Raw genomic sequence first — 27,374 nt, forward strand, 5'->3', positions numbered from 1 at the left:
TTACATTTAAGTCATTTAGCAGACGCTCTTATCCAGAGCGACTTACAAATTGGTTATAAATTAAAATGCCGCTGTTCCGACTCCACATTTTCCTAATGGAAACCCTGCAATAATGGTATTTGGATCGTTTGTCCAGATTTACAATAAATGATCTAGCGATCATACCACTCATAAAATCATTCAAATATTCACCAATTTTCTATATAAATCCACAAGATAGAGGAGTACAGTAGCTGATAGGCAGCGGAGAGGCCAGCTGCGTCATTGCACATGAAACAGCAGTGTATACACACAGCTCAAAAAGCTCCCCTATTGATCTTGCTTAGGGACAATACAATTGTCCTACATACTGTAGACTAGCCTATAAGGGAAAGGGGGGATACCTAGTCAGTTGTACAATTGAATGCATTCAACTGAAATGTGTCTTCCGCATTTAACCCAACCCCTCTCAATCAGAGAGGTGCAGGGGGCTGCCTTAATCAACATCCACATCTTCAGCACCCAGGGAACAGTGGGTTAACTGCCTTGCTCAGGGGCAGAACAACAGATTTTTACCTTGTCAGCGTGGGGATTCGATCCAGTAACCTTTCGGTTACTGGCCCAACACCCTAAACCAACACTCTAACCCCCCTACCAAAACCTGCGGGCTCTCCTTCACTGCAGCCGAGGTGAGTAAAACATTTAAACGTGTTAACCCTCGCAAGGCTGCAGGCCCAGACGGCATTCCCAGCCGCGTCCTCAGAGCATGCGCAGACCAGCTGGCTGGTGTGTTTACGGACATATTCAATCAATCCTTATCCCAGTCTGCTGTTCCCACATGCTTCAAGAGGGCCACCATTGTTCCTGTTCCCAAGAAAGCTAAGGTAACTGAGCTAAACGACTACCGCCCCGTAGCACTCACTTCCGTCATCATGAAGTGCTTTGAGAGACTAGTCAAGGACCATATCACCTCCACCCTACCGGACACCCTAGACCCACTCCAATTTGCTTACCGACCCAATAGGTCCACAGACGACGCAATCGCAACCACACTGCACACTGCCCTAACCCATCTGGACAAGAGGAATACCCATGTGAGAATGCTGTTCATCGATTACAGCTCAGCATTTAACACCATAGTACCCTCCAAACTCGTCATCAAGCTCGAGACCCTGGGTCTCGACCCCGCCCTGTGCAACTGGGTCCTGGACTTCCTGACGGGCCGCCCCCAGGTGGTGAGGGTAGGTAACAACATCTCCACCCCGCTGATCCTCAACACTGGGGCCCCACAAGGGTGCGTTCTGAGCCCTCTCCTGTACTCCCTGTTCACCCACGACTGCGTGGCCATGCACGCCTCCAACTCAATCATCAAGTTTGCGGATGACACTACAGTGGTAGGCTTGATCACCAACAACGACGAGACGGCCTACAGGGAGGAGGTGAGGGCCCTCGGAGTGTGGTGTCAGGAAAATAACCTCATACTCAACGTCAACAAAACAAAGGAGATGATTGTGGACTTCAGGAAACAGCAGAGGGAGCACCCCCCTATCCACATCGACGGGTCAGTAGTGGAGAAGGTGGAAAGTTTTAAGTTCCTCGGTGTACACATCACGGACAAACTGAACTGGTCCACCCACACAGACAGCGTTGTGAAGAAGGCGCAGCAGCGCCTCTTCAACCTCAGGAGGCTGAAGAAATTCGGCTTGTCACCAAAAGCACTCACAAACTTCTACAGATGCACAATCGAGAGCATCCTGTCGGGCTGTATCACCGCCTGGTACGGCAATTGCTCCGCCCACAACCGTAAGGCTCTCCAGAGGGTAGTGAGGTCTGCAGAACGCATCACCAGGGGCAAACTACCTGCCCTCCAGGACACCTACACCACCCGATGTCACAGGAAGGCCATAAAGATCATCAAGGACAACAACCACCCAAGCCACTGCCTGTTCACCCCGCTATCATCCAGAAGGCGAGGTCAGTACAGGTGCATCAAAGCAGGGACCGAGAGACTGAAAAACAGCTTCTATCTCAAGGCCATCAGACTGTTAAACAGCCACCACTAACATTTAGCGGCCGCTGCCAACATACTGACTCAACTCCAGCCACTTTAAAAATGGGAATTGATGGAAATTATGTAAAAATGTACCACTAGCCACTTTAAGCAATGCCACTTAATACAATGTTTACATACCCTACATTACCCATCTCATATGTATATATACTGTACTCTATATCATCTACTGCATCTTGCCATCTTTATGCAATACATGTACCACTAGCCACTTTAAACTATGCCACTTTATGTTTACATACCCTACAGTACTCATCTCATATGTATATACCGTACTCTATACCATCTACTGCATCTGCCATGCCGTTCTGTACCACCACTCATCCATATATCTTTATGTACATATTCTTTATCCCTTACACTTGTGTGTGTGTGTAAGGTAGTAGTGTGGAATTGTTAGGTTAGATTACTGTTGGTTATTACTGCATTGTCGGAACTAGAAGCACAAGCATTTCGCTACACTCGCATTAACATCTGCTAACCATGTGTATGTGACTAATAAAATTTGATTTGATTTGATTTGATTTAACCACTAGGCTACCTGCCGCCCACCACAATCCAATGAATAACTGCATTATTGTTTTTAAGTGAGTACAACTCTACTCTGGCCTGTAAACTGCAGTGAAAATATCATTTGAATAATGGCTTAAAAACCCTGTTATTTAAACGTTTCATTCCATTTGGATCAGTTATGGGCCCACTCAACATAATATAGAAAGGCACAGTTGCATGAGTCTGACTGTATTTTTTAAAACTTCTGATACTGATCTGTTGCCCATCATCATTCTCCCAAGTCGTCACATAGGCCTATGTTCCAAAATATTTGTCATTTAACTTTTAAAATGGATTGCCTTTTAAGGTGTGGCATTAACACAACTAGACACAATGTTTTATTCTGATTAGTCTACTTCAAAAGTCTGCTTTAGGCTACCCGTGCATGTTCATCCACTCCAATGTAATTCCAGCATCCAAACGGCCATTTGATTAATGCAAATAGACATCTGTTACAAAACACAAACGTTTAACGACATTAGGAGATTGTTAAACCAAGCCTTCGATACTGAGTAGGGAGAGATGTGTTTTCTGTTTGTCAAGATTGACATACGTGATTGTGGTATTGAAAACACAAACTATGATGATAAACTCCTCAAAGTCAGAAATCGGGTATATAGGTATGCGTTACTTATTGGTTGAGTGGAAAATGTGTTGCATATATTTTATATAATTATAAATATTGCATGAAAATGTTGCATGAAAATTGTTTGCAGCCGGCTCTGATCGTAGTGTAATGAGACAGGCTGGGCGAGTGAGCTTGTCCGTCCGTGGTGGTCGGCAAGTGTGACTCTGTCCTGGACTGGGATTAGATTTCAGGTTAAAAGGAAATGGCTGGTTTGAGTCACAGGTCATTTATTTCCATGTTCATACCAGGCCCATGATGCATGAACCAGGCTGGTGTGTGTAATTGCATATTTGTGTTCCTCCACGTGCGTGTGTATGTTGACATGGGTGCATGGAAAAAGTATGGACAGCGCCAAGGCCTGTGGTCTCATGCTGTCAGTTTACAGAAGATACAAAACGTTCCCAAAGAGCTGTCTGATTGCCCACCACGTGTTCTTGGCATTCCTTGGGCTCTGTAATGTACACCACAGCCCTGGTCCCCACTACCCCAGGGATACATTCAAACAACGCACCCGTAGTCCTCACACACACATACAAACACTCCTCTGATGCTCACTCTTCCTGACACACACACACACCCCACCCCTAGTCTTCACTTTCCCTGGGACACCCACCACACCCCTAGTCTTCACTTTCCCTGGGACACCCACCACACCCCTAGTCCCCAGCCCCTCTGACCCTCTCCCTTGGGTATTAATAACCCCCAAGGCACATCACTGAAGAGGGTCACAGCCACACAAAGAATGTGGTTGACAAGGTTCAGTTACAGCCAACCAAGTAAAGAACGTGAGTAGTTGAAAAGATGAGGTGAAAGGGTCTGGACCCATTGGCCCAGACAAAGATGAATTAACACGTAAAAAAAAAAAACACTAATTTCAACTTTGAAATGTCAGACAAATTACAGATAGCCCATCTGGAGTCTCTATGGTCCATCAAAGTGAAAGGCTCAATCCGTTTTTGATGAAATACAAAAAGTACAGTACCAGTCAAAGGTTTGGATAGGGTTTTTGTTTATTGTTACTATTTTCTACATTGTCAAATAATATTGAAGACATCAAAACTATGAAATAACACATATGTCTTCACTATTATTCTACAATGTAGAAAATAGTCAAAATAAAGAAAAACCCCTTGAATGAGTAGGTGTGTCCAAACTTTTGACTGGTACTGTATGTCTGAAGTAATGTGGCCTAAGGATGGCAGTAGGGTTGAATATTTTCCTGGTATTTTACAAATGTTCCATCCCGAGAATAAATCACTTTTCTTTCCGGTAGCCAGTATTTTGCGCCAAAACCTGAAGTGTCATTCAAAAGCATTATAAATTATATAAATATGCCTGGATTTCATGAGAGTTTTGATTAGCATGAAAATTCTAATCTGATGCTACCTGAGCCTGAGCCATATATTGACAACATTTTATGGTCCCTACATTAGTGACATTTAATGCCCCAAAAAGCCCAAATGATTGTGCCATTATCCAATACATATATGATATAGGCTACTGCACATTACGCATGACAGAAAAACATAAAAGCTTATATATGCTCTCTTGGGTAAGTAAATGAAACTAGCTCCAGTAGGCTAATCTTTTTGAGTGTGAATTGTATTACTGTATTGTATTATACTGTATTATATGAACATCGTTCAAACCATGATGAAGCAGAAGAGAACATGCGATTCTGGTGCAGCAGATGCGGCCTACAAATTTACAATTTAAGGCTAGAGAATTTGATTTTAATATTAAATATAATTGGGCCGATTTGTATAATTAGTAGGCTGACACATATATACAGTACCTTTCATAATATTTCCGCTAATGTTATTAGCCTACCTCTTTCCCTCTCTCTGTCGTTGCTTCATTCCTTCCTCGCTTTCAACGTTTAAATGAAATATATTTTGTTGTCCTTATCTTCATCATTCTAATGACATCCTTAAGTATTATAGGACTAGAATTAGATGCAGAAGGCTTTCACTTCTCTTCACGAAGATGGAATGGTTATAAGTATACATCTTCTTCAGGCTAGGGTCTATTTTCCTGAATTTCCGCCTGACTGACATGCCCAAAGTAAACTGCCTGTTACGCTGGCCCAGAAGCCAGGATATACATATAATAGTTTGTAGAAATGTTAAAATAATGTATGAAACAATAACACAATTGATATGGCAGGCGAAAATACAAAGAAAAAACTACCGGAATAAAACTATGTTTTATAATGGAAAGCTATGGGTTCTATGTAATTCCAGCTCCCAGATTGCATTTCCTATGGCTTCCACTAGATGTCAAAAGTATTTGTTCATTGTTTCAGGATTGTTTCTTCAAAAACGAGCAAGAATTTTGAGTTTTTGTACAAAGAGTCCTGGTAAAATATCAGTCTGTTGGCGCGCGACGAAGAGGACGCGCGCTTACCAATTTTACTTTTCTATTGAACATACTTCTTTCCCTATGAATTATTATAGTTTATTTACGTTCTAGGATACCTGAGGATTAAATAGAAACATAGTTTAGCGGTAGCTTTTTGGACTCCTTTGTCTGCATGTTGAACGAGTGGATGACTGAAATCAATGGTGACAACTAAACAGACTTTTTGGGATATAAAGGATTTTATCTAACAAAACAACCATTCATGTTGTAGCTGGAACCCTTGGGATTGCAAACAGAGGAAGATTTTCAAAAGTAAGTAATTTCTTTAATCGCTATTTGTGATTTTATGAAGCCTGTGCTGATTGAAAAATATGTTGATGTGGGGCGCCGTCCTCAAACAATCGCATGGTATACTTTCGCTGTAAATCCTATTGTAAATCGAACAATGCAGTTAGATTATCAAGAATTTAAGCTTTTAAACGATATAAGATACTTGTATGTTCATAAATGTTTAATATTACGATTATTTATTTGAATTGCGCGCCCTCCAATTTCACTGGATGTTGTCGACAGGTGTCCAGCTAGCGAGACGCTTAGACTTAAGAAGATTTATGGGTCTGAATAAATAACTGCTATAGCCTACCGCCATTGCACGTTCGTTCTTCTTTCAAACTACCCAAGAGTTCTATTTGCTGCTGTATTTAACATTCAGCAAAAAAGAGCTTGCGTCCCTCTTAGAATAGTGTAAGAAATTAAAAAATAATAATAATGTCCAGCAAGGTATTTTAGTCTAGCTTTTCCTGCATGGAACTCCAAGAGCTAAGGAGCATATTTTAAAGGGTGGCCAGCAGAGCACAGGTGCTTATGTATTGTGCTTAGAGACAGAGGCCATAAGTTATACGCTTATTATGCATAACCCATCATTAATTAGCTAAATATAAGGCTAATACTACATTGAATGTATTACCTGAAAGAGGTAGACTAGGACATCTATATATAGGGCTGTATATGAATCTGGAACAGGATTAAATATTTTGGATGAGTTGATGGAGGGAGAGAAAGACTGCGAGAGAGTGCTCGCGTGTGCACTGATTTAAAGCAACGATATTCAAGTGATAGGCTGTTTTAAAACAAGGTGAACCCCAAAAGTCAGATGGAGATGGGTACATTAGGCACACATTCGGCCTTTATATTACTGTAACATAGGCCACGCTGCAGCAAATGTAGGCCCACCTGTCACAAGAAAAAATGTTACTATGATGAGATGATAGGTCTTCATGCATTGTGAACTGAGCTCCATCCTGAGATGGTCTGTCCCTACGCTGAGCGTTGATTCATCATGCCGAGGCCGTAGAGAAGCCTGATTTTAACTTATTTGTTTCTCGCAGTTATTTATCCCGGGAAAATGGAATGGTTTTGGCCGGTAAATCTCGGTAACCGGGTTCCCGTCATTCAACCGTAAATGGCAGTGATTAACCTCTTTGAATGCATATTAGTGCTCACCAATGTCAGATGGTGTTAATGGGTTCGGGACGAAGAAGCCTGTGTAAGAGAGTTGGGGGGTGAGGAGAGGCTGTCAAGGTGAAGGGAGCAGGATTATGTCAAATTCAATCAAATGTAAGAAGGGCTTTATAAATACATCAGCTGATGTCACAAAGTGCTGTACAGAAACCCAGCCTAAAACCACAAACAGCAAGCAATGCAGGTGTAGAAGCACGGTGGCTAGAAAAAACTCCCTAGAAAGGCCAAAACCTAGGAAGAAACCTAGAGAGGAACCAGGCTATGAGGGGTGGCCAGTCCTCTTCTGGCTGTGCCGGGTGGAGATTATAACAGCACATGGCCAAGATGTTCAAATGTTCATAGATGACCAGCAGGGTCAAATAATAATAATCGCAGTGGTTGTCGAGGGTGCAACAGGTCAGCACCTCAGGAGTCAGTTGGCTTTTCATAGCCGATCATTCAGAGTATCTCCTGCTGTCTCTAGAGAGTTGAAAACAACCGGTCAGGGACAGGTGAGAGAGTAGGGGGACCTGGAGTGGAGGAAGTTAATTGAGAGTGATGCAGTTCACCGAAAGGTGAATAAGTGTGTGTGAGCGTAGTGGAGAGGAGTTGGAGAACTTTGAGACAGGGACAGAGGGAATAGGTGGAGAGCATACTTTGAGGTCATGGTATTACATGAAGGGAGGTTTTGTTGAACCTTTATTTAATCCAGGGAGCCCTTTCTCCCAAAGTGTGCACTTGTTCACTTCCCCTCATTGATTTAAAAAGAATGGACCTGAATAAGAAATGTGGTGGAAACTGTCTAGCCCATGATTACACCGATTCAATGCTTTTATGAGGAGTGCACAATGCACACTTGGGGAGAAAGGAGATATTATTTAGATGCAGGGAGTGTACTGTGCGGTATGCGGGTGGAGTTCGATGAGGGTAGTGGGAGTACCGACCAGAAAGAGTGTAGGAGACAAGTGCTGCTATTGCAGTGTTCAATTAATGTGGAGGGCAGTGAGTGTAGGAGGAGTGTGTGGGTCAGAGTTGTGGTATTTGAGTAGCTAAAAGGGATACCTTCCCATCGCAGTGTGCAGGAGCTTCTTGTCTTTAAAAGACCATGAGTAGGGCATGGGTGTTTTTCCTGATCGCGTGGCCTGACTGGGAAAAACTCAAAGCTCCAGTTGGTCAAATCAAGTAGATTTAAAGTGTGGGTCTCAACTCATTACAAAATGAGGCAAGTGCAAACATAGCTGGTCAGAAAACACTCCTGGGCCCTAACCATGAGAGCAACATACTCCGATGAGGAAAGCTAGTAAGTGGTTCGGGTAAGGTTAGGTTGAGGCATGCTAGTGATTGGTTAAGATAACGGTTCAGGTTATCCACCAGAACTCCTAATGAATATGAATCTCCCTTCGCCCTCTGCTCCTTGCCTCCTCCATCTCTTCCACTGCAGGCTGATGGTTGATTGAGTCGAGGCCAGGATCAATGCTTTAACAACTGCAGAGCAGACGCTAGGCCACGCCAGCCCAGCCTCTCCCTCCCTGACTCCAAAGAGCAGGGGTTGCGTCCCAAAAGGCTCCCTATTCCCTATATATATAGTACGCTACTTTTGATCAGGGTTCAGGCTCTGGTAAAAAAAAAAAAAAAAAAAAAGTGCACTATATAGGGAATAGGGTTCCATTTGGGACATAGCCCAGGCTTCCTGAAAGGTCACACTCAGCTATTCTGAGGAGATAAAAGCACTTGGCATCCCAGTACTGCTTCTCAGTCCTAATGACCACTGATTGTCCGATGGAAATGGCTTTCTAATGCTGGCTGTTTTTTTGGGGGTGTGGTGTGACTGGCTACATCCCGACTGTGCTCCAAGAGGATGTGTTGGAGTGTCAGTCCTAATTTCAGTTATAGATTCACAAGTGGTCGAATGGATTTCCAGCATTTTGTTAAGACATAAAAAAAAAAGACAGGTCTATCTGATTTAACCAGGGTGGATTCTACATTGATCTTACATGAGCCTGCCATCTAAAGATGTGCATGCATGCGTGTGTCAGTCTTGCACTAACGCTGTGATAGATGATGGATGGGAGTGTGTGTGTGTGTGTGTGTGTGTGTGTGTGTGTGTGTGTGTGTCTGTCTGTCTGTCTGTCTGTCTGTCTGTCTGTCTGTCTGTCTGTCTGTCTGTCTGTCTGTCTGTCTGTCTGTCTGTCTGTCTGTCTGTCTGTCTGTCTGTCTGTCTGTCTGTCTGTCTGTCTGTCTGTCTGTCTGTCTGTGTCTGTCTGTCTGTCTGTCTGTCTGTCTGTCTGTCTGTCTGTCTGTCTGTCTGTCTGTCTGTCTGTCTGTCTGTCTGTCTGTCTGTCTGTCTGTCTGTCTGTCTGTCTGTCTGTCTGTCTGTCTGTCTGTCTGTCTGTCTGTCTGTCTGTCTGTCCATATCCAAATGCGTGTGTGCATGAGTGTATCTGTGTGTGTGTGTGTGTGTAGCTCTGATCAATCTGACACTCCCTACCCAGCTCTTCTCTTCCTCAGGCCAGTGCTGTGCCATCACTTATCTGTCCTCCCCCACGCTCTATTTATAGACGCACAGCTTACCTCAGAGGCTTCAGGAAACTATAATTAAACAGAAGCTCTCTATGGCTCTATTTTTTTCTCTCGCATACCATCTCTCTCCATCCGTATATTGTTTTCGCTGCATCCTGTCTTCTCTTTATTCGATAGCTCTTCGTCTGTGTTTACATGTGGGTTTACATGTGTTTTTTTTTGGTCTATCTAGGCTACGTCTCTCTCTGTCCTGTGTAGCAGTTTATCGATGCGCATCCTCATGAAGATCTTTCTGTAGCTCATTCAACCACTTCGTGCCCTTCTCACCCCCCCTATTTTCACCTGTTTCTTTCATTTTGTATCTCTCTCTCTCTCTCCTCTTTCTTTGTATTCCCCTCTCTCTTTCTTGCTCTGTGACTTTATTGCCCTGTACTATCAATCAATCAAATGTATTTATGAAGCCCTTTTTACATCAGCGGATGTCACAAAGTGCTGCACGGAAAACCCAGCCTGAAACGCCACACGGCAAGCAATGCAGATGTTGAAGCACGGAAAAATAGCTGTGAGTGGGCTCTTCCCTGAACCTCAGTGTTTCTGTCGAGGTACCATGCGTGGTGTAATAGTGACTCTCCACCATAGAGATATAGTATATACAGCGTCTATATATAATGTATCTTTTAAGCAAGCTTTCTGTTCTTCATCCATTAGACACCAGGGAAATCCCCCTGAAGCAAGGACAGCGGAGTCCCTTCCCATCTTCTGAAAGCACCTGAAACCCCACCTCTTTCAAAGAGCATCTTAAATACTCACCTGAATCCCTAGCTCTTCAAAGAGCCTCTTAAATACTCACCTGAATCCCTACCTCGTTCAAAGAGCATCTTAAATACTCACCTGAATCCCTACCTCTTCAAAGAGCCTATTAAATACTCACCTGAATCCCTACCTCTTCAAAGAGCATCTTAAATACTCACCTGAAACCCTACCTCTTTCAAAGAGCCTCTTAAATACTCACCTGAAACCCTACCTCTTCAAAGAGCCTCTTAAATACTCACCTGAAATCCTACCTCTTTCAAAGAGCCTCTTAAATTCTCACCTGAAACCCTACCTCTTTCAAAGAGCATCTTAAATACTCACCTGAAACCCTACCTCTTTCAAAGAGCCTCTTAAATACTCACCTGAAACCCTACCTCTTTCAAAGAGCATCTTAAATACTCACCTGAAACCCTACCTCTTTCAAAGAGCATCTTAAATACTCACCTGAATCCTTACCTCTTCAAAGAGCATCTTAAATACTCACCTGAAACCATACATCTTTCAAAGAGCATCTTAAATACTCACCTGAATCCCTACCTCTTCAAAGAGCCTCTTAAATACTCATCTGACACCCTACCTCTTTCAAAGAGCCTCTTAAATACTCACCTGAAACCCTACCTCTTTCAAAGAGCCTCTTAAATACTCACCTGAAACCCTACCTCTTTCAAAGAGCATCTTAAATACTCACCTGAAACCCTACCTCTTTCAAAGAGCCTCTTAAATACTCACCTGAAACCCTACCTCTTTCAAAGAGCCTCTTAAATACTCATCTGACACCCTACCTCTTTCAAAGAGCCTCTTAAATACTCACCTGAAACCCTACCTCTTTCAAAGAGCCTCTTAAATACTCACCTGAAACCCTACCTCTTCAAAGAGTATCTTAAATACTCACCTGAAACCCTACTTCTTCAAAGAGTATCTTAAATACTCACCTGAAACCCTACCTCTTCAAAGAGTATCTTAAATACTCACCTGAAACCCTACCTCTTTCAAAGAGCCTCTTAAATACTCACCTGAAACCCTACCTCTTTCAAAGAGCATCTTAAATACTCACCTGAATCCTTACCTCTTCAAAGAGCCTCTTAAATACTCACCTGAAACCCTACCTCTTCAAAGAGCCTCTTAAATACTCACCTGAAACCCTACCTCTTTCAAAGAGCCTCTTAAATACTCACCTGAAACCCTACCTCTTTCAAAGAGCCTCTTAAATACTCACCTGAAACCCTACCTCTTCAAAGAGTATCTTAAATACTCACCTGAAACCCTACCTCTTTCAAAGAGCCTCTTAAATACTCACCTGAAACCCTACCTCTTTCAAAGAGCATCTTAAATACTCACCTGAATCCTTACCTCTTCAAAGAGCCTCTTAAATACTCACCTGAAACCCTACCTCTTTCAAAGAGCCTCTTAAATACTCACCTGAAACCCTACCTCTTTCAAAGAGCCTCTTAAATACTCACCTGAAACCCTACCTCTTTCAAAGAGCCTCTTAAATACTCACCTGAAACCCTTCCTCTTTCAAAGAGCCTCTTAAATACTCACCTGAAACCCTACCTCTTTCAAAGAGCCTCTTAAATACTCACCTGAAACCCTACCTCTTTCAAAGAGCCTCTTAAATACTCACCTGAAACCCTTCCTCTTTCAAAGAGCCTCTTAAATACTCACCTGAATCCTTACCTCTTCAAAGAGCATCTTAAATACTCACCTGAAATCCTGAACCAACACAATTGCACTTGTTTTTGCTGATAGCTACTTCATTGAGGAAAAGTGCACTTACTATGCCTGTGATATGTGGTCGTCCCACCTAGCTATTTTAAGATTAATGCACTAAGTCGCTCTGGGTAAGAGCGCCTGCTAAATTACTCAAATGTAATGTTGCCGTCCTGTCATCTACACTATATCCCAGCCTGCTCTCAGATCTGTACAGGCTTTTTTTAACGACTCTGATCGTCAATGTCACATAATTTTTTTAATAATACAGGTTCTTGTATGTATGTATGCTCAAGAATAAATGTAATGGATCTTAAAACAGGTTTGTTGACTGGTTTAACTTGAAATCGACATTGGTTTGTCTTGTGGGACTTATAAGAATACCTGTGTGCTGGAGGTTTTTAAAAGGACAACTGTCTTTTCTGTCACTGTCATGATGTCACACGTCCTTAGCTGATCTCTCTCTCTCTCTTTTTTTCTTTCTTTCTCAATTCAATTCAATCCAAAGGGCTTTGTTGGCATGGGAAACATATGTTTACGTTGCCAAAGCAAATGGTATAGACAATAAACAAAAGGAAAATAAACAATAAGTCAACATTATACTCAACAAAAGTTTTAAAAGAATGTAGAGATTTCAAATGTTATACTATTGGCTATGTACGCTGTTGTAACAATGTTGTAACAACTCACTCACTCACTCTCACTCACACACACACACACACACACACACACACACACACACACACACACACACACACACACACACACACACACACACACACACACACACACACACACACTGTGCTGGCCATGATATTTTCTTTCACATTGTCCTCTCCAGCATGGTTCCAGGAACTATGGTACTATGGTGGATGCTTAACCAAGCTTGTGCAGTACATTTTGGCTCGGATTGGCTCAGTAGGTATTTAGTTTATTTCAGTCTGGAGAGTGTCTGTGGAGAGAGTAGCATCAGTAGGGCTTAGGGCTCTATTCAATCTGTATCACTGAAGCGTTAAAGATTGTGGAATAGAAATGTAAAGGTGATTTCCGATTGAGCCGACATATGCAGGGTATACGGTGAATGCAGTCTCTTTCAACCATGCCGTAACGTTGAACTTCCGCGATACGGATTTAGTAGAGCCCCCAGTTTGATATGGCCAAAATGGACATTTGACAGAGATTCATAGGAGAATTAATTGATTTACAATGAGATTGAAAGTGGTGAGGTGCTTTGTCACAAAAAGTAAATCTTTTTCTGTCTCTCTTGCTCTCTATATAAACACACACTCACACTCACACAGCTATGTCTTATTATACTTGTGAGGACATTTTGGGGTCCAACAATTGATTCCCATTCAAAATCCTAACCCTAAACCGAACCCTTACCCTAACCTTAACCCCTAACCGTAGTTACAACCCTTTCCTGCAGTCAAATGACCAAATCACCCTCCAGTGGCCTCATGGGTGGTGTGTTATCAATATTTTTCATAATTATTTACAAAAACCTGCCGAAAGTCTGGTGTTTCTATGTCAAACGGTTCTGTTATATTTCAGTCTTCTGCAATGTGTAATATTTGGATGCAAACTCAAAATGTCATACATTTCATCTCTATATCTGACATGGTACAGGTGTCTTCTTCTTTGTTTTAAGCCCATAACCATGTGTGTGAGGTGTATACTTTTGTTTCAAAGAAGATGTATTAAAGACTACCAAGGAACACCGTGATTTAGCCCACTGCAGTAAAATGTTAAACGTAACCCTAATTCTTACCATAACCCTAAACCTAACCCCTAAGCCTAAAATATCCTTTTGACAAGTGAGGACTGGAAATGTGTCCTCACTTTGTATTTTTGTTGGTTTACTCTTCTTGTGAGGACTTCTGGTACTCACAAGTAAAGTAAAACATGTACAAACACACACACTGTTGAACTTGCAACATAATTATGGGGACAAAAAATCAAGTCACATGACTTACACTGATGGGAAGAATAATTTTGATCTGTTGTGCCAAGATTGTGTGATTAACAGAGAGTCATTGTTTTCTCTTTTTCTCTCTTTCTCTCTCTCCTCAGCCCTGATATTGCTTTTCTACCTGGTCTTCTATGGGTTCCTGGCAGGGATGTTCACGCTCACCATGTGGGTCATGCTGCAGACACTGGACGACAACATTCCTAAGTACCGCGACCGAGTGGCCAGTCCAGGTGACTTATTACGCTGCAACAAAACAGACACTCAACCTAAACAGAATAGTGCTCATATTGAAATTCAACCATTCACTTACTCTTTCTCTCTCTCGTGCTCTTTTGCTTTCTCTCTCTCTCTCAATCTTCCTTTCTTTCTCTCTCTCTCTCTCTTCACACACACACATAAAATATGAATATGTCCACTCTTTCTCAAACATGTCATTATCTCTCACAGGACTGCGTCGCTTTCTTTTCTCGCTGCATCTGGACTGCTGTGGACACATAGACAAGGCTCCTGCAGAATGGGAGCATGCTCACTCACTAACACCAGAGCTGTCTCTGCTTGCGCCTGGCATACACAGTGTCTCGGACTCTGCCGTGTCCCACTGAAGCCCTTACTGGCTTCCCTTACTGGCTTGACAAATCAAATCCAATTGTATTTGTCACATGCGCCAAATACAACAGGTGTAGACCTTACAGTGAAATGCTTACTTACAAGTACTTAACCAGCAAGGCAGTTTTACGAAAAATAAGTGTTAAGTAAAAAATAGATGAGTAAAAAATATAATAAAAATAACAAATGATTAAAGAGCAGCAGTAAAAAAAACAGTAGCGAGGCTATATACAGGGGGTACCAGTACAGAGTCAATGTGCGGGGGCACAGGATAGTCAAGGTAATTGAGGTAATATGTACATGTAGGTAGAGTTAAAGTGCCTATGCATAGATAATAAATAGAAAGTAGCAGCAGCATGAAAGAGGGGGTTGGACAATGCAAATAGTCTGGGTAGCCGTTTGATTAGCTGTTCAGGAGTCTTATGGCTTGGGGGTAGAAGCAGTTAAGAAGCATTTTGGACCTAGACTTGGCGCTCCGGTACCGCTTGCCGTGCGGTAGCAAAGAGAACAGTCTATGACTAGGGTGGCTGGAGTCTTTGACCATTTTTTGGGCCTTCCTCTGACACCACCTTGTATAGAGGTCCTGGATGGCAGCAAGCTTGGCTGCAGTGATGTACTGGGCTGTACGCACTACCCTCTGTAGTGCCTTGCGGTTGGAGGCAGAGCAGTTGACATACCAGGCAGTGATGCAACCAGTCAAGATGCTCTCGATGGTGCAGCTGTATAACTTTTTGAGGATCTGAGGACCCATGCCAAAACTTTTCAGTCTCCTGAGGGGGAATAGGATTTGTCGTGCCCTCTTCACGACTGTCTTAGTGTGCTTGGACCATGTTAGTTTGTTGGTGATGTGGACACCAAGGAACTTGAAGCTCTCAACCTGCTCCACTACAGCCCGTCGATGAGAATGGGGGCATGCTCGGTCCTCCTTTTCCTGTAGTCCACAATCATCTCCTTTGTCTTGCTCACTTTGAGGGGGAGGTTGTTGTCCTGGGACCACACTGTCAGGTCTCTGACCTCCTCCCTATAGGCTGTCTCATCGTTGGCGGTGATCAGGCTTACCACTGTATTGTCGTCAGCAAACAACTTCTTGCCACTAGGGGGGTGCCATTTCGACATAGTCCAAATTCGTTTCCAAATTAAACTGCCTCGTACTCAATTCTTGCTCGTACAATATGCATATTATTATTACTATTGGATAGAAAACACTCTCTAGTCTCTAAAACCGTTTGAATTATATCTGTGGGTGAAACAGAACTCGACTTAGAGCAATTTTCCTATGTGTATGTCAGAATGCAGAATTTTACTGGCTGTTCTGAGACCTGTGTATTAATTTGCTTGTCCTCTATTGGTTGAGATGCACTGCATACGCCTTCCCCTGGGTGTCAGCGAATAGGGAGACTTGAAATGGACTTTCTGCGTAGTTCCCAAAGGTTATAAATTGATTGGAATCACGGTGGCCGTTCTTTTGGATCTTCGCTCGGGCGCAAAGAGGAGCTTGGCATGTCGTTGTAGAAGCTCTGGTTTTAGCTCCTTAGATAATTCCGGTCATGTTTTTATTCGATATAGGCTTTAAAGACATCATAATCTTGTTATTTTGAACCGAATTATTTCAGTTTATGTCAGTATATTGCGATTTTCGGGTATTTATTTCCTTGGCGCTGTAGGAACTTGGGTACCTCTCTCTTTCGTGCTAATGTTTACTGCTAATTGCAACTCTGAAGACAACGTTCTCCAACCTAGCAACGATTCTTTTGGACAAAGGACACCTATCCCAAGATTCTGATGAGAGTTCATCGAAAAGTAAGAACTATTTATGCTGATAATTCATTGTTCTGTTGAAAAAAGTAAAATGCATGAGACGCCATTTCTTGCAGTGTAGCCTTGCGTTATCGGACCCTGTATTGCGCAGTAAGGTTAATTTTAAAAATGTAATTCAGCGATTGCATTAAGAACTAATTTGTCTTTCAATTGCTGTCCAAACTGTATTTTTTTTGTCAAGTTTATGAATAGTTTTCGATAAGTATAGGTGCCGTTCCAAGATGGCGCCGGACAGATTGCTTGAGAGTTTGGACACTATTCTCAATGTATAAGCACGATTTCTGCCGCTAAATATGCACATTTTCGAACAAACTCTATATGAATTGTGTAATATGATGTTACAGGACTGTCATCTGAAGAATTCTGAGAAGGTTAGTGAAAAAATTTATATATTTTGGTGGTTTATACGTTATAGCTATTTTTGCCTTGAATCAATGCTGGTGTGATGTTCGCTACTGTGCTAAGCTAATATAACGCTATATTGTGTTTTCGCTGTAAAACACTTAGAAAATCTGAAATATTGTCTTGATTCACAAGATCTGTGTCTTTCATCTGCTGCACGCTATGTATTTTTAAGAAATGTTTTATGATGAGTAATTAGCTAATACACGATGGTCTCTGTAGTTATTCTAGTCGTTTTAGTGAGAGTTGTGATGGGGGCTGCAATGGTAAACTATGATTTATACCTGAAATATGCACATTTTTCTAACAAAACCTATGCTATACAATAAATATGTTATCAGACTGTCATCTGGTGAGGTTGTTTCTTGGTTAGTGGCTATTTATATCTTTATTTGGTCGAATTAGTGATGGCTACCTATGCAGGGAAAAATGGTGGACAAAAAAAAGTTGTGTCTTTTGCTATGGTGGTTAGCTAATAGAAATACATATTTTGTCTTCCCTGTAAAACATTTAAAAAATCGGAAATGATGGCTGGATTCACAAGATCTGTATCTTTCATTTGGTGTCTTGGACTTGTGATTTCATGAACATTTTATTATATGATATCCCTGTAGCTTTAGGCTAGACTATGCTAGTCAGCTTTTGTGATGGGGGGGATCCCGGATCCGGGTTTGGTAGCAGTGAAAGGTTAATGATGGTGTTGGAGTCGTGCCTGTCAATGCAGTCATGGGTGAACAGGGAGTACAGGAGGGGACTGAGCACGCACCCCTGAGGGGTCACAGTGTTGAGGATCAGCGTGGCAGGTGTGTTGTATCCAGTTGCAGAGGGAGGTGTTTAGTCCCAGGATCCTTAGCTTAGTGATTAGCTTTGAGGGCACTATGGTGTTGAACGTTGACTTGCAGTCAATGAATAGCATTCTCACGTAAGTGTTCCTTTTGTCCAGTTGGGAAAGGGCAGTGTAGAGTGCAATAGAGAATGCATCATCTGTGGATCTGTTGGGGCGGTATGCAAATTGGAGTGAGTCTAGGGTTTCTGGGATAATGGTATTGATGTGAGCCATGACCAGCCTTTCAAAGCACTTCATGGCTACAGACGTGAGTGCTACAGGTCGGTAGTCATTTACACAGGTTACCTTAGTGTTCTTGGGCACAGGGACTATGGTGGTCTGCTTGAAACATGTTAGTATTACAGACTCAGTCAGGCACAGGTTGAAAATGTCAGTGAAGACACTTGCCAGTTGGTCAGCGCATGCTCAGAGTAAACGTCCTGGTAATCCATCTTGTCCTGCGGCCTTGTGAATGATGAACTGTTTAAAGATCTTACTCACATCGGCGTGGTCTTACTCACATGGAGAGCGTGATCACACAGTCGTCCAGAACAGCTGATGCTCTCATGCATGTTTCAGTGTTACTGGCCTCGAAGCGAGCATAGATGTAATTTAGCTCGTCTGGTAGGCTATTGTCACTGGGCAGCTCTCGGCTGTGCTTCCCTTTGTAGTCTGTAATAGTTTGCAAACCCTGCCACATCCATCGAGTGTTGGAGCCGGTGTAGTAAGATTCAATCTTAGTCCTGTATTGACGCGTTGCCTGTTTGATGGTTCATCGGAGGGCATAGCGGGTTTTCTTATAAGCGTCTTTTAAGCGGCAGCTCTACCCTTTAGCTCAGTGTGGATGTTGCCTGTAATCCATGACTTCTGTTTGGGGTATGTACGTACGGTCACTGTGGGTACGATGTCATTGATACACTTATTGATGAAGCCAGTGACTGATGTGGTGTACTCAATGTCATCAGAAGAATCCCGGAACATATTCCAGTCTGTACTAGCAAAACAGTCCTGTAGCTTAGCATCTGCGTTATCTGACCACTTTTGTATTGACAGAGTCGCTGGTGCTTCCTGCTTTAGTTTTTGCTTGTAAGCAGGAATCAGGAGGATATAATTATGGTCAGATTTGCCAAATGGAGGGCGAAGGAGAGCTTTGTACACATCTCTGAGTGTGGAGTAAAGGTGGTGTCAAGTTTTTTTTTCTACCTCTGGTTGCACATTTAACATGCTGGTCGAAATGATGTAAAACAGATTTAAGTTTCCCTGCATTAAAGTCCCCGGCCACTAGGAGCACTGCCTCTGGATGAGCGTTTTCCTGTTTGCTTATGGCCTTATAGAACTCATTGAGTGCAGTCTTAATGCCAGCATCGATTTTTGCTGGTTAATAGACCGCTACTAAAAATATAGATTTAAAATCTCTTGGTAAATAGTGTGGTCTACAGTTTATCATGAGATACTCTACCTCAGGCGAGCAAAACCTCTTGACTTCCTTAATATTAGAATTCGTGCACCAGCTGTTGTTTACAAATTTCCACAGACCGCCACCCCTAGTCTTACCGGAGGCAGCTGTTCTATCATGCAGATACAGCATAAACCCCACCTGCTGTATGTTATCCATGTCGTTGTTCAGCCACGACTTGGTGAAACATAAGATATTACAGTTTTAATGTCCCGTTGGTAGGATATTCTAAATTGTAGCTCGTCTATTCTGTTATCCAATGATTGTACAATGGCTAATAGGACTGATGGTAGAGGCAGATTACCCACTCGCCGTCGGATCCTTACAAGGCACCCCGACCTATGTCCCCGATATCTACATCTCTTTCTCATGCGAATGACGGGGATTTGGGCCTTGTCGAGTGTCTGAAGTAAATCCTTCGCGTCTGACTCGTTAAAGAAAAAATATTTGTCCAGTACGAGGTGAGTAATCGCTGTCCTGATATCCAGAAGCTCTTTTTTGTCATAAGAGACGGTGGCAGAAACATGATGTACAAAATAAGTTATAAATAACGCCAAAAAACACACACAGTGGCACAATTTGTTAGGAGCCCAGTGCCATTCATTTCTTATTCAGAGGAGCTGACTGCCGCTGCCAAAACACGCAAGCAATCAGGGAATTAACAGATCAGTCAAACTCTGACTGACTGCTGTTGGCATTTTAGAAATTAAAAAATAAAATACTGTGCCAGTGTAACAAAAAAAAGAGAACAGTTCGAAATATGATCCTGTGAATTATGGAGCAGAGTTGTGTGTGTGCATGTGTGTAGGAGTTAGAGAGTCTGTCTCCCAGGCTGTGCAGGTATCCTCCCGCTGGTCTGCCAGTATAGAACCCATCTGTTCTGTCCCCACAGCCTCTCTCCATCTCCATGGCTCTGACAGAGAGGCCATCATGAAACTAACTCCCCTCCTTTAGGCCTACAAGTCCTAATACTGTATATTATAATAATAATAATAATAATGTATGCCATTTAGCAGATGCTTTTCTCCAAAGAGACTCACAGTCATGCATTTTTGTAAGGGTGGCCCCAGCAGGAATCAAACCCATGATATTGCCGTTGCAAGCACCATGCTCTACCAATTGAGCCATACTGCGCATTTATGCCCTCTCCCATTCGCAGCCAAACTTCTCGAATGGGATTCTGTCTTGTAACTCTTCCTGCTCTTGTAAAACTCATCCTGCTCTTGTATAAGTTTCTAAGGCTATGTCGCAGAACCTGCAGAGTTGCGGCTAAAATGCAAATCTTCTGACTAGCTTCTTTTTGGGGTTTGGCAAACAATGTGTAGAATGCAAGTATAGTATAGCAAGCTTCTCTCTCTCTTACACACACACACACACACACACACACACACACACACACACACACACACACACACACACACACACACACACACACACACACACACACACACACACACACACACAGACACACTCCTCTCTTGACAAATTATTCCATTGGCGGTTTTGAAAACTTAGCTAATTAAACTTTTTTTTTGAACAACTCTCCCCGCAAACCTTTCGAACAATGTCAGGCAGCATAAGAATATAATAAGCAATACATGTGGCTTATTGTAAGTATAAGATTTTGATAAAAAATAATATTATATCTGTCATTTGCTATATGAAGAGCATTAATTAATGTGACAAGCTGGATTTGAATTGGGGTCATTTGCGTGCCCCCAGAATTGAGTTAGCCTGCTGAGCTAAAGCCCAGGCATTCGCTCGGGGATCTAACACAAATCTTCAGGTCTCATGCAAGGATACTCGTCACGTGAGCGAGGTTGCCTGGACCATCTCCATAACATTAGTAGATGCAGACGGTTGACGTGACATGTTTCGCCCCTACCTGTCCTCAGGTTTGGTGATCAGGCCCCGGTCCTTGGACATCGTCTTCAACCGCACCGACCCTAAGCAGTACGGCCAGTATGTCCAGCATCTGGAGAACTTCCTTCAGCGTGAGTGATAGAATCCCTCTTTCAGTCCCATACATTTTTTTCGAAAGAATGTGTACATTTCCAATGGACAAATACTCCAATGGACAAATACAGTATTAGTGTTGGGCCACCACGGTAAAGGAAATTAGAGATTAAGTAGTTAGAGTTGATTACACTTTGTGTACATGACTAAGGAGTATTCTACCTGACTTGAAAGTGCATTGTAATCCTTGGCAGTGGCACTGGAATATGCGTATGCCACAGGAGTTTGATGGCCCCTCAATTGGGGAGGATGGGCTCGTGGTAATGCCTGGAGTGGAATGACACGTGGCTTGATGCCATTCCATTCGCTCCGTTCCAACCATTATTATGAACCGTCCTCCCCTCAGCAGCCTCCACTGGTGTATGCACACTAACTACGTTTTACATACAAAACTGGCTAACTGATTATGTCATATGTATCCCAAACAAACAAACAAACAAGTAATGAATACGTTGCTGTGAAATAATTATTAGCTACAATTTTGACATAACGTAATATTTAGGCGAATACTGTCTGTACCAGGTAAATAGCATAGGCTGTCAAACACAGTGGAACTTGAGTCTGTGCCCTATGTTGGGACCCCTCAGAATACAACGACACTGTGCAGGAGAAGAACGAGCTGTGTATGGTGGGAGAGTACTATGAGCAGGATGACCAGGAGGAGAAGAAGGTGTGCCAGTTCAAGCGCAGTCTGCTCCGGCAGTGCTCCGGCCTGTCTGACACCACCTTTGGCTACGCCGAGGGCAAACCCTGCGTCCTCGTCAAGATGAACAGGGTGAGTGCCCCGACTAGAGATTGTCGGTTCTGCTCTTCTGAAAATGCATTAGACGGCATTAGCCCACTGAGCTAAAGCCTATAGACTGGAGCTTAAGCCTTAAAGCTATCAGCTCTGGGAGGTAAACACATGTCTTCAGGTCTCAGGAAAGGTCACTCAACACACAAGCGAATACTTACACGAATACCTCCCTATCTTCGATCCATTGCCTCTGGACAGCTTTTCAGTGTATCCTCTCTCCGTCTTCATGCAGAAGTAGAGTTTGTTCAAATTCATATTGAAAAGTGCATATTCTCTGTCCTTTCCACTGCACTTGTTTCTTAATCACTATTTGGAATATCCTCTGTGCCGACAGGGCGTTCTGTGTCAGCGTCTCTGTTTGCAGGGATAGAGGTCAGAGTGAATTGATTGGCCTCCGTGTAGCCTGATTTGGTATTCAGTTAAATCCAACTTAAGGAATCCAATCAGGGGCAATTAAGGAGATTCTGAGGCATCTCTGAGAACGCTATGTTTATGACAGTCGAAATCCCTGGCCCTTCAGTAAGCAGGCAGCACACATGTGCCCCCCCATCTACTGACTGGCCAGCTCAAATCGAATGACCTCATTGTGTCACTAACTGAGCTGCTTCTTAACATATTTTATCTCAAAATCAGTGCTTCCATTTTTGAGACCATTCTGAAATCTGGTGTCTCGATCATTTTTTTTTACATGCAAACAAGCTTGTGGAATGGGTATGAAACGCATGTGAAGAAAGGTTGCTATAATAGTATTTGAATGTATTCTTCTCACTCCTGCAGATCATTGGACTGAAACCGCGCGGGGACCCCTACATTAACTGCACAGCTAAGGTAAGCAAACAAACAGTTAATTGTGTGTGTGTTCCAGGTTGTGTCTCTGTGTGCTAGGACTTTTAGAGACAAGTTTTGTGTCTGTTTTTTTTGTATTGTGTGTGTGTGTGTGTGTGTGTGCATTATGTGTGTGTGCACATGTACGTTTCAGTCTGTGTTTTCACACACGTGTCTGTATTTGATTTCTCTCCACGCTGCCTGTAGGGCCAGCAGTACACTGGTGGGTAAGAAATTGGGTCATAGCCCCCTATGTTTCCCCATGGTCCTAGCGCTAGCCTTTCTCCATTACCTTTCTGCGCTGCTTCTGTCCAACGCTGTAATGTGGCGCTTTGACCTCTGTTGCTTTAAACAGCATCCATGGCGTTCATGTTTTAGAGCTTTCTACTCTAACCCCTATATACAGTACCTAATCACCTCAGAGACAATATAGACTGAGGAATAGTCAGTATTAAAGCGTTGATCTTCTTAGTAATTTGTGTCACTGACTGTATATAACTGCAGTTGGTGTATATATATCTGTATGGTAAGCTGAAAAGGTTAATTCCATTGATTTTAGAACCCTGCTCCCCTGCACCATGGCTCCCACTAACAAAGTTTCCCTGGTGTTTGTCTGCCTCTGACATGACTTTTACCCCTTTTTCTCCACAATTTCGTGGTATCCATTTGGTAGTTACAGTCTTGTCTCATCGCTGCAACTCCCGTACGGACTCAGGAGAGGACAAAGGTCGAGAGCCGTGCGTACTCCGAAACACGACCCAGCCTAGACGCACTGCTTCCTGACACAATGCCCACTTAACCCGGAAGCCAGCCACACCAACGTGTTGGAGGACATCCCTACCGGCCAAACCCTCCCCTAACCGGGACGATGCTGGGCCAATTGTGCGCAGCTTCATGGGTGTCCCGGCCGCGGCCAGCTGCGACAGAGCCTAAACTCGAACCAGGATCTCTAGTGGCACAGCTAGCACTGTAATGCAGTGCCTTAGACCGCTGCGCCACTCGGCAGGCCCAGGCTCTGACATTCTAACAACTTCTCTCTCTCTCAGTGGGCGTGATCTGGGTTTCATCCCTCCCTCGCCAAGACTGTCAACTCTGAACTTTGTGACCTGTTTGCAAATGTTTAAAGGTGTACAGAGAAACACTGATGCTGTACTCTGCTTTTCAGCAAAAAAATTTGGCTCTTTTAAATACTTCACTGGTGTTTTAACTCCCATCTGTCCTCCTCTCGTTCTCTCTAAATTAATTTGAATTTCTCCTCTCCACCGTAGACCATTCTGATAACCATAGAGAACCATCTGGTGGCAGATTGTATGTGTGTGCGTGCGTGTGTTTGTACGGGTATGTGTGAGTGGTTGGTAGCTATATTATGCGTGCGTGCGCATGTGTGGTAACTGTTGTGTACTGTGAGAGTGTGTGGTGGTTTACACTATGTTGTGTGGTCCATGCCGTGTGCACATGTGTAAAGCTACAGTGTGTGTGTGTGTGTGTGTGTCTGTTTGTACACTACAGGGTTGTTGTATGTCGTTGTTTTCAGAGTTAGTCAGATTGTTGCTCTGAGAGTCATTTGTTCCAAGTGCATTCATATGTATAGTTCTGTGATCTCACACCTCTTCCTCCTCCTCCTCTTCCTCAACCCCCTCCTTCCTCCCCATCCTCCTCTTCCTCTTACTCCCACAGAGAGAAAGCCCCCTGCAGATGCAGTACTTCCCATCCGAGGGGAGGTTCGATAAGATGTACTTCCCTTATTACGGCAAAAATTTACATGTAAGTACATTACGCTACATATTTATATTGAGAAGGAAACTGTTCATGAGATTGAATGCAGAATTATTTAATTTAATTACAAGTAGTTAATGTTACCATTGTCAAGGCAGTCTGGCGAGAAGAGAATGCTAGGAAATGTATGGGAGTGGATTATATTCACCTGAGACGACATTAATGCCAGTGTATTGTCATGACAATGACTGTTATGTGTGTGGATGTGCGCATATATGAATAAACAGTGGTCCATCTCCATCTCTCCCTGTGTGTTTGCCAGTCAACCTACGTACAGCCCCTGGTCGCGGTCAAACTTCTGCTGACCAAGGAGGACTACAACAACGAGCTGACCGTGGAGTGTAAGATCGAGGGCTCCGACCTGCGGAACAGTGACGACCGTGACAAGTTCCTTGGGCGCGTCACGTTCAGGGTCAAAGTGGTCGAGTAGTGGAGAACCACCAGCGTTGCACAATGCCTGTCTTTGAGTATAAGCAATGCCCTCACCCACCTCCACCTCTTCCTCCATCCACTTCCCTCCCTCCATGCAGGGGATCAGGGGAAGCTACAGTAGCAGGGTTGTGTGCTCCTTATAAACTAACAACATGAGCCCCCCCCCTGAAACAAATACACACACACACCTCTCACCCCCACCTCCATTAAAGTTAGTGGTGATGTAGCGACATCGTGCCATAGTATGGACCTGTATATAGCTGTATTTGGAGCATTGAATTGATGTGGTGTCCCGTAGTGCTGTGCAGTCTGCTGTGTGTGATGTGTTGTTTCTGTATGTACATACTTGATGGCTATAAACACTGTTTTTGTCTTTAGCTCACTATGTCTGAACGCTGTAAGAAATCAAACTAAGAAATAGACGAATAGCTGTAATTTAAGATTATTGATTAAGAGAATACATGAAGGATGAAAAATGCCCCCGAAATATATCTGCTTATAATTCAACCTACCTGTCCAACATCTAAGGGAAGAGATTTTTACACCCCTATGGGAACTGTGCTTTGTACAGATGCCTTATGGTCGGTATGAGAACAAATTTTAAATAAAGATGATTTTAAAGATATATCTCAGTTTGTGTCCATTTACTTTTAGTGCCATGGCTGGGATAAATGAAAGGACAAATGTACTGCACTTTTGGCAATACGCCTTTTAATGGCAATTGCCCTGACATTCGCAGAGGTCACACACGGTACACGCTGCGGATGTCAGCCCTTGTCAACAATGCAACTGTAAATCCGAGCCCAGCATTTGACTGTGGAGTTGAATGCTCTGTAGTATTGTGTTGACATGCTGCCCTCACATGGTGGTCCTGTGGAAACAACCCTGATGAAGGTCTATTGACCCATTAAAACATGACCATAATTATATCCTCCTGATTCCTGCTTACAAGCAAAAACTAAAGCAGGAAGTACCAGTAACTCGCTCTATACGGAATGGGTCAGATGACGCGGATGCTACGCTACAGGACTGTTTTGCTAGCACAGACTGGAATATGTTCCGGGATTCATCCAATGGCATTAAGGAGCATACAACCTCAATCGTCGGCTTCATAAATAAGTGCATTGACGACGTTGTCTTCACAGTGACCGTACGTACATATCCCAACCAGAAGCCATGGATCCGCATCGAGCTAAAGGCTAGAGCTGCCGCTTTCAAGGAGCGGGACACTAATCCGGACGCTTATAAGAAATCCCGTTATGCCCTTAAACAAACTACAGTGGTTGCTCCTTTAAAAGTTGCATCATACTGCAACACACCTTGCGGGCTGCTGCAGAATTCTATGGCACGTTATTTAATTGTCAGCCATTTTTACCATTAATGCTAGTTAGAGCTAGGTTGACCACCAGAGGGCATTTGATAGTCTTCAATATTGGCATTACTAGAGAATTTAAACCTTTTTATAAGAACATAGTATATGGGATTGATTTTAAGAAATATAGCTTAATTAATTTGATTAATATTATGGTGTTTCTATTCCAAGAAAAACAAAAAGCGAAACCCTCAGGGTTTCCGTTAGGATGGAGCGGAAAATATGACGCTGTACAATGTGGCGTTCGGGAGTGGGCTACAGTACAAAGAGCATAAGAGGATTGGAGGATTCTAAATTAATCTAAGGGACATTTTTCGTTAGGGCAAATCTGATATGTGAGAATATCTAAGGGGCTTTTATATAATTCTAAATTAATTAATAATAATAATGTCTTTGATTAAAAAATAACGATATTTTGGAGATGATTTCGTTTTAATTGAACCTAGAGTGAGCGAGGAAAATTCTCACAAATTTGTAAATAAAGCCAGTTTGATATTTATAATTATTTATTTCTGTTTTTAGAGGGAGAGAAACCAAAAGCTGCCTCATGGGTCTCCCGGTGGCAGGTATCGAACCAGCATCTGTAGCAACTCGGGAGGCCACAGCCACAATTTTTTAAATTCTGATCAATTGCCTTGCACAAAGTATCAAAATACAGAGAGGTGTTGGTAAAGGTATATTGTCCTGCTAATAGCCTATAATGGGCTATTATAATACTGTACATGGTCCAGGTCCAGGTCAGGAAAACCAAAACATTTATTTATAAATGACTATCAGAAAGAATGTTGGTACTTATTTATTTTGATCCAAAGCCATGAATGAGTGAGTCACTCAGCTTTATGTAGGTGCCGAGCCTATATGACTGCGCCATCAACTTGATTATGTAGCAGACATAACTTGCTTATATTCAGTCAACACATACAGTTGAAGTCGGAAGTTTACC

At 42.9% G+C, this 27,374-nt stretch overlaps 1 protein-coding gene across 2 annotated transcripts in view; it reads left to right on the forward strand.

Annotated features, from left to right (window-relative positions):
* Positions 1-25,684, forward strand: part of LOC139549281 (sodium/potassium-transporting ATPase subunit beta-3-like) — a 38,522-nt gene extending 12,838 nt beyond the window's left edge. Inside the window, exons 2-8 of one of the 2 annotated variants that reach the window (XM_071359559.1) lie at positions 14,208-14,336; positions 21,110-21,208; positions 21,818-22,005; positions 22,804-22,854; positions 23,059-23,074; positions 24,529-24,615; positions 24,890-25,684. In XM_071359559.1, coding sequence (XP_071215660.1) covers positions 14,208-14,336; positions 21,110-21,208; positions 21,818-22,005; positions 22,804-22,854; positions 23,059-23,074; positions 24,529-24,581 — 536 coding nt within the window. In that variant the 3' untranslated portion in view covers positions 24,582-24,615; positions 24,890-25,684. The remainder of the gene's footprint in view (positions 1-14,207; positions 14,337-21,109; positions 21,209-21,817; positions 22,006-22,803; positions 22,855-23,058; positions 23,075-24,528; positions 24,616-24,889) is intronic. The other variant, XM_071359558.1, reaches the window with a different exon arrangement.
* Positions 25,685-27,374: the final 1,690 nt, after the last annotated feature.

The sequence above is a fragment of the Salvelinus alpinus genome, chromosome 22 (genome assembly GCF_045679555.1).
Source record: "Salvelinus alpinus chromosome 22, SLU_Salpinus.1, whole genome shotgun sequence".
Lineage (NCBI taxonomy): Eukaryota > Metazoa > Chordata > Actinopteri > Salmoniformes > Salmonidae > Salvelinus > Salvelinus alpinus.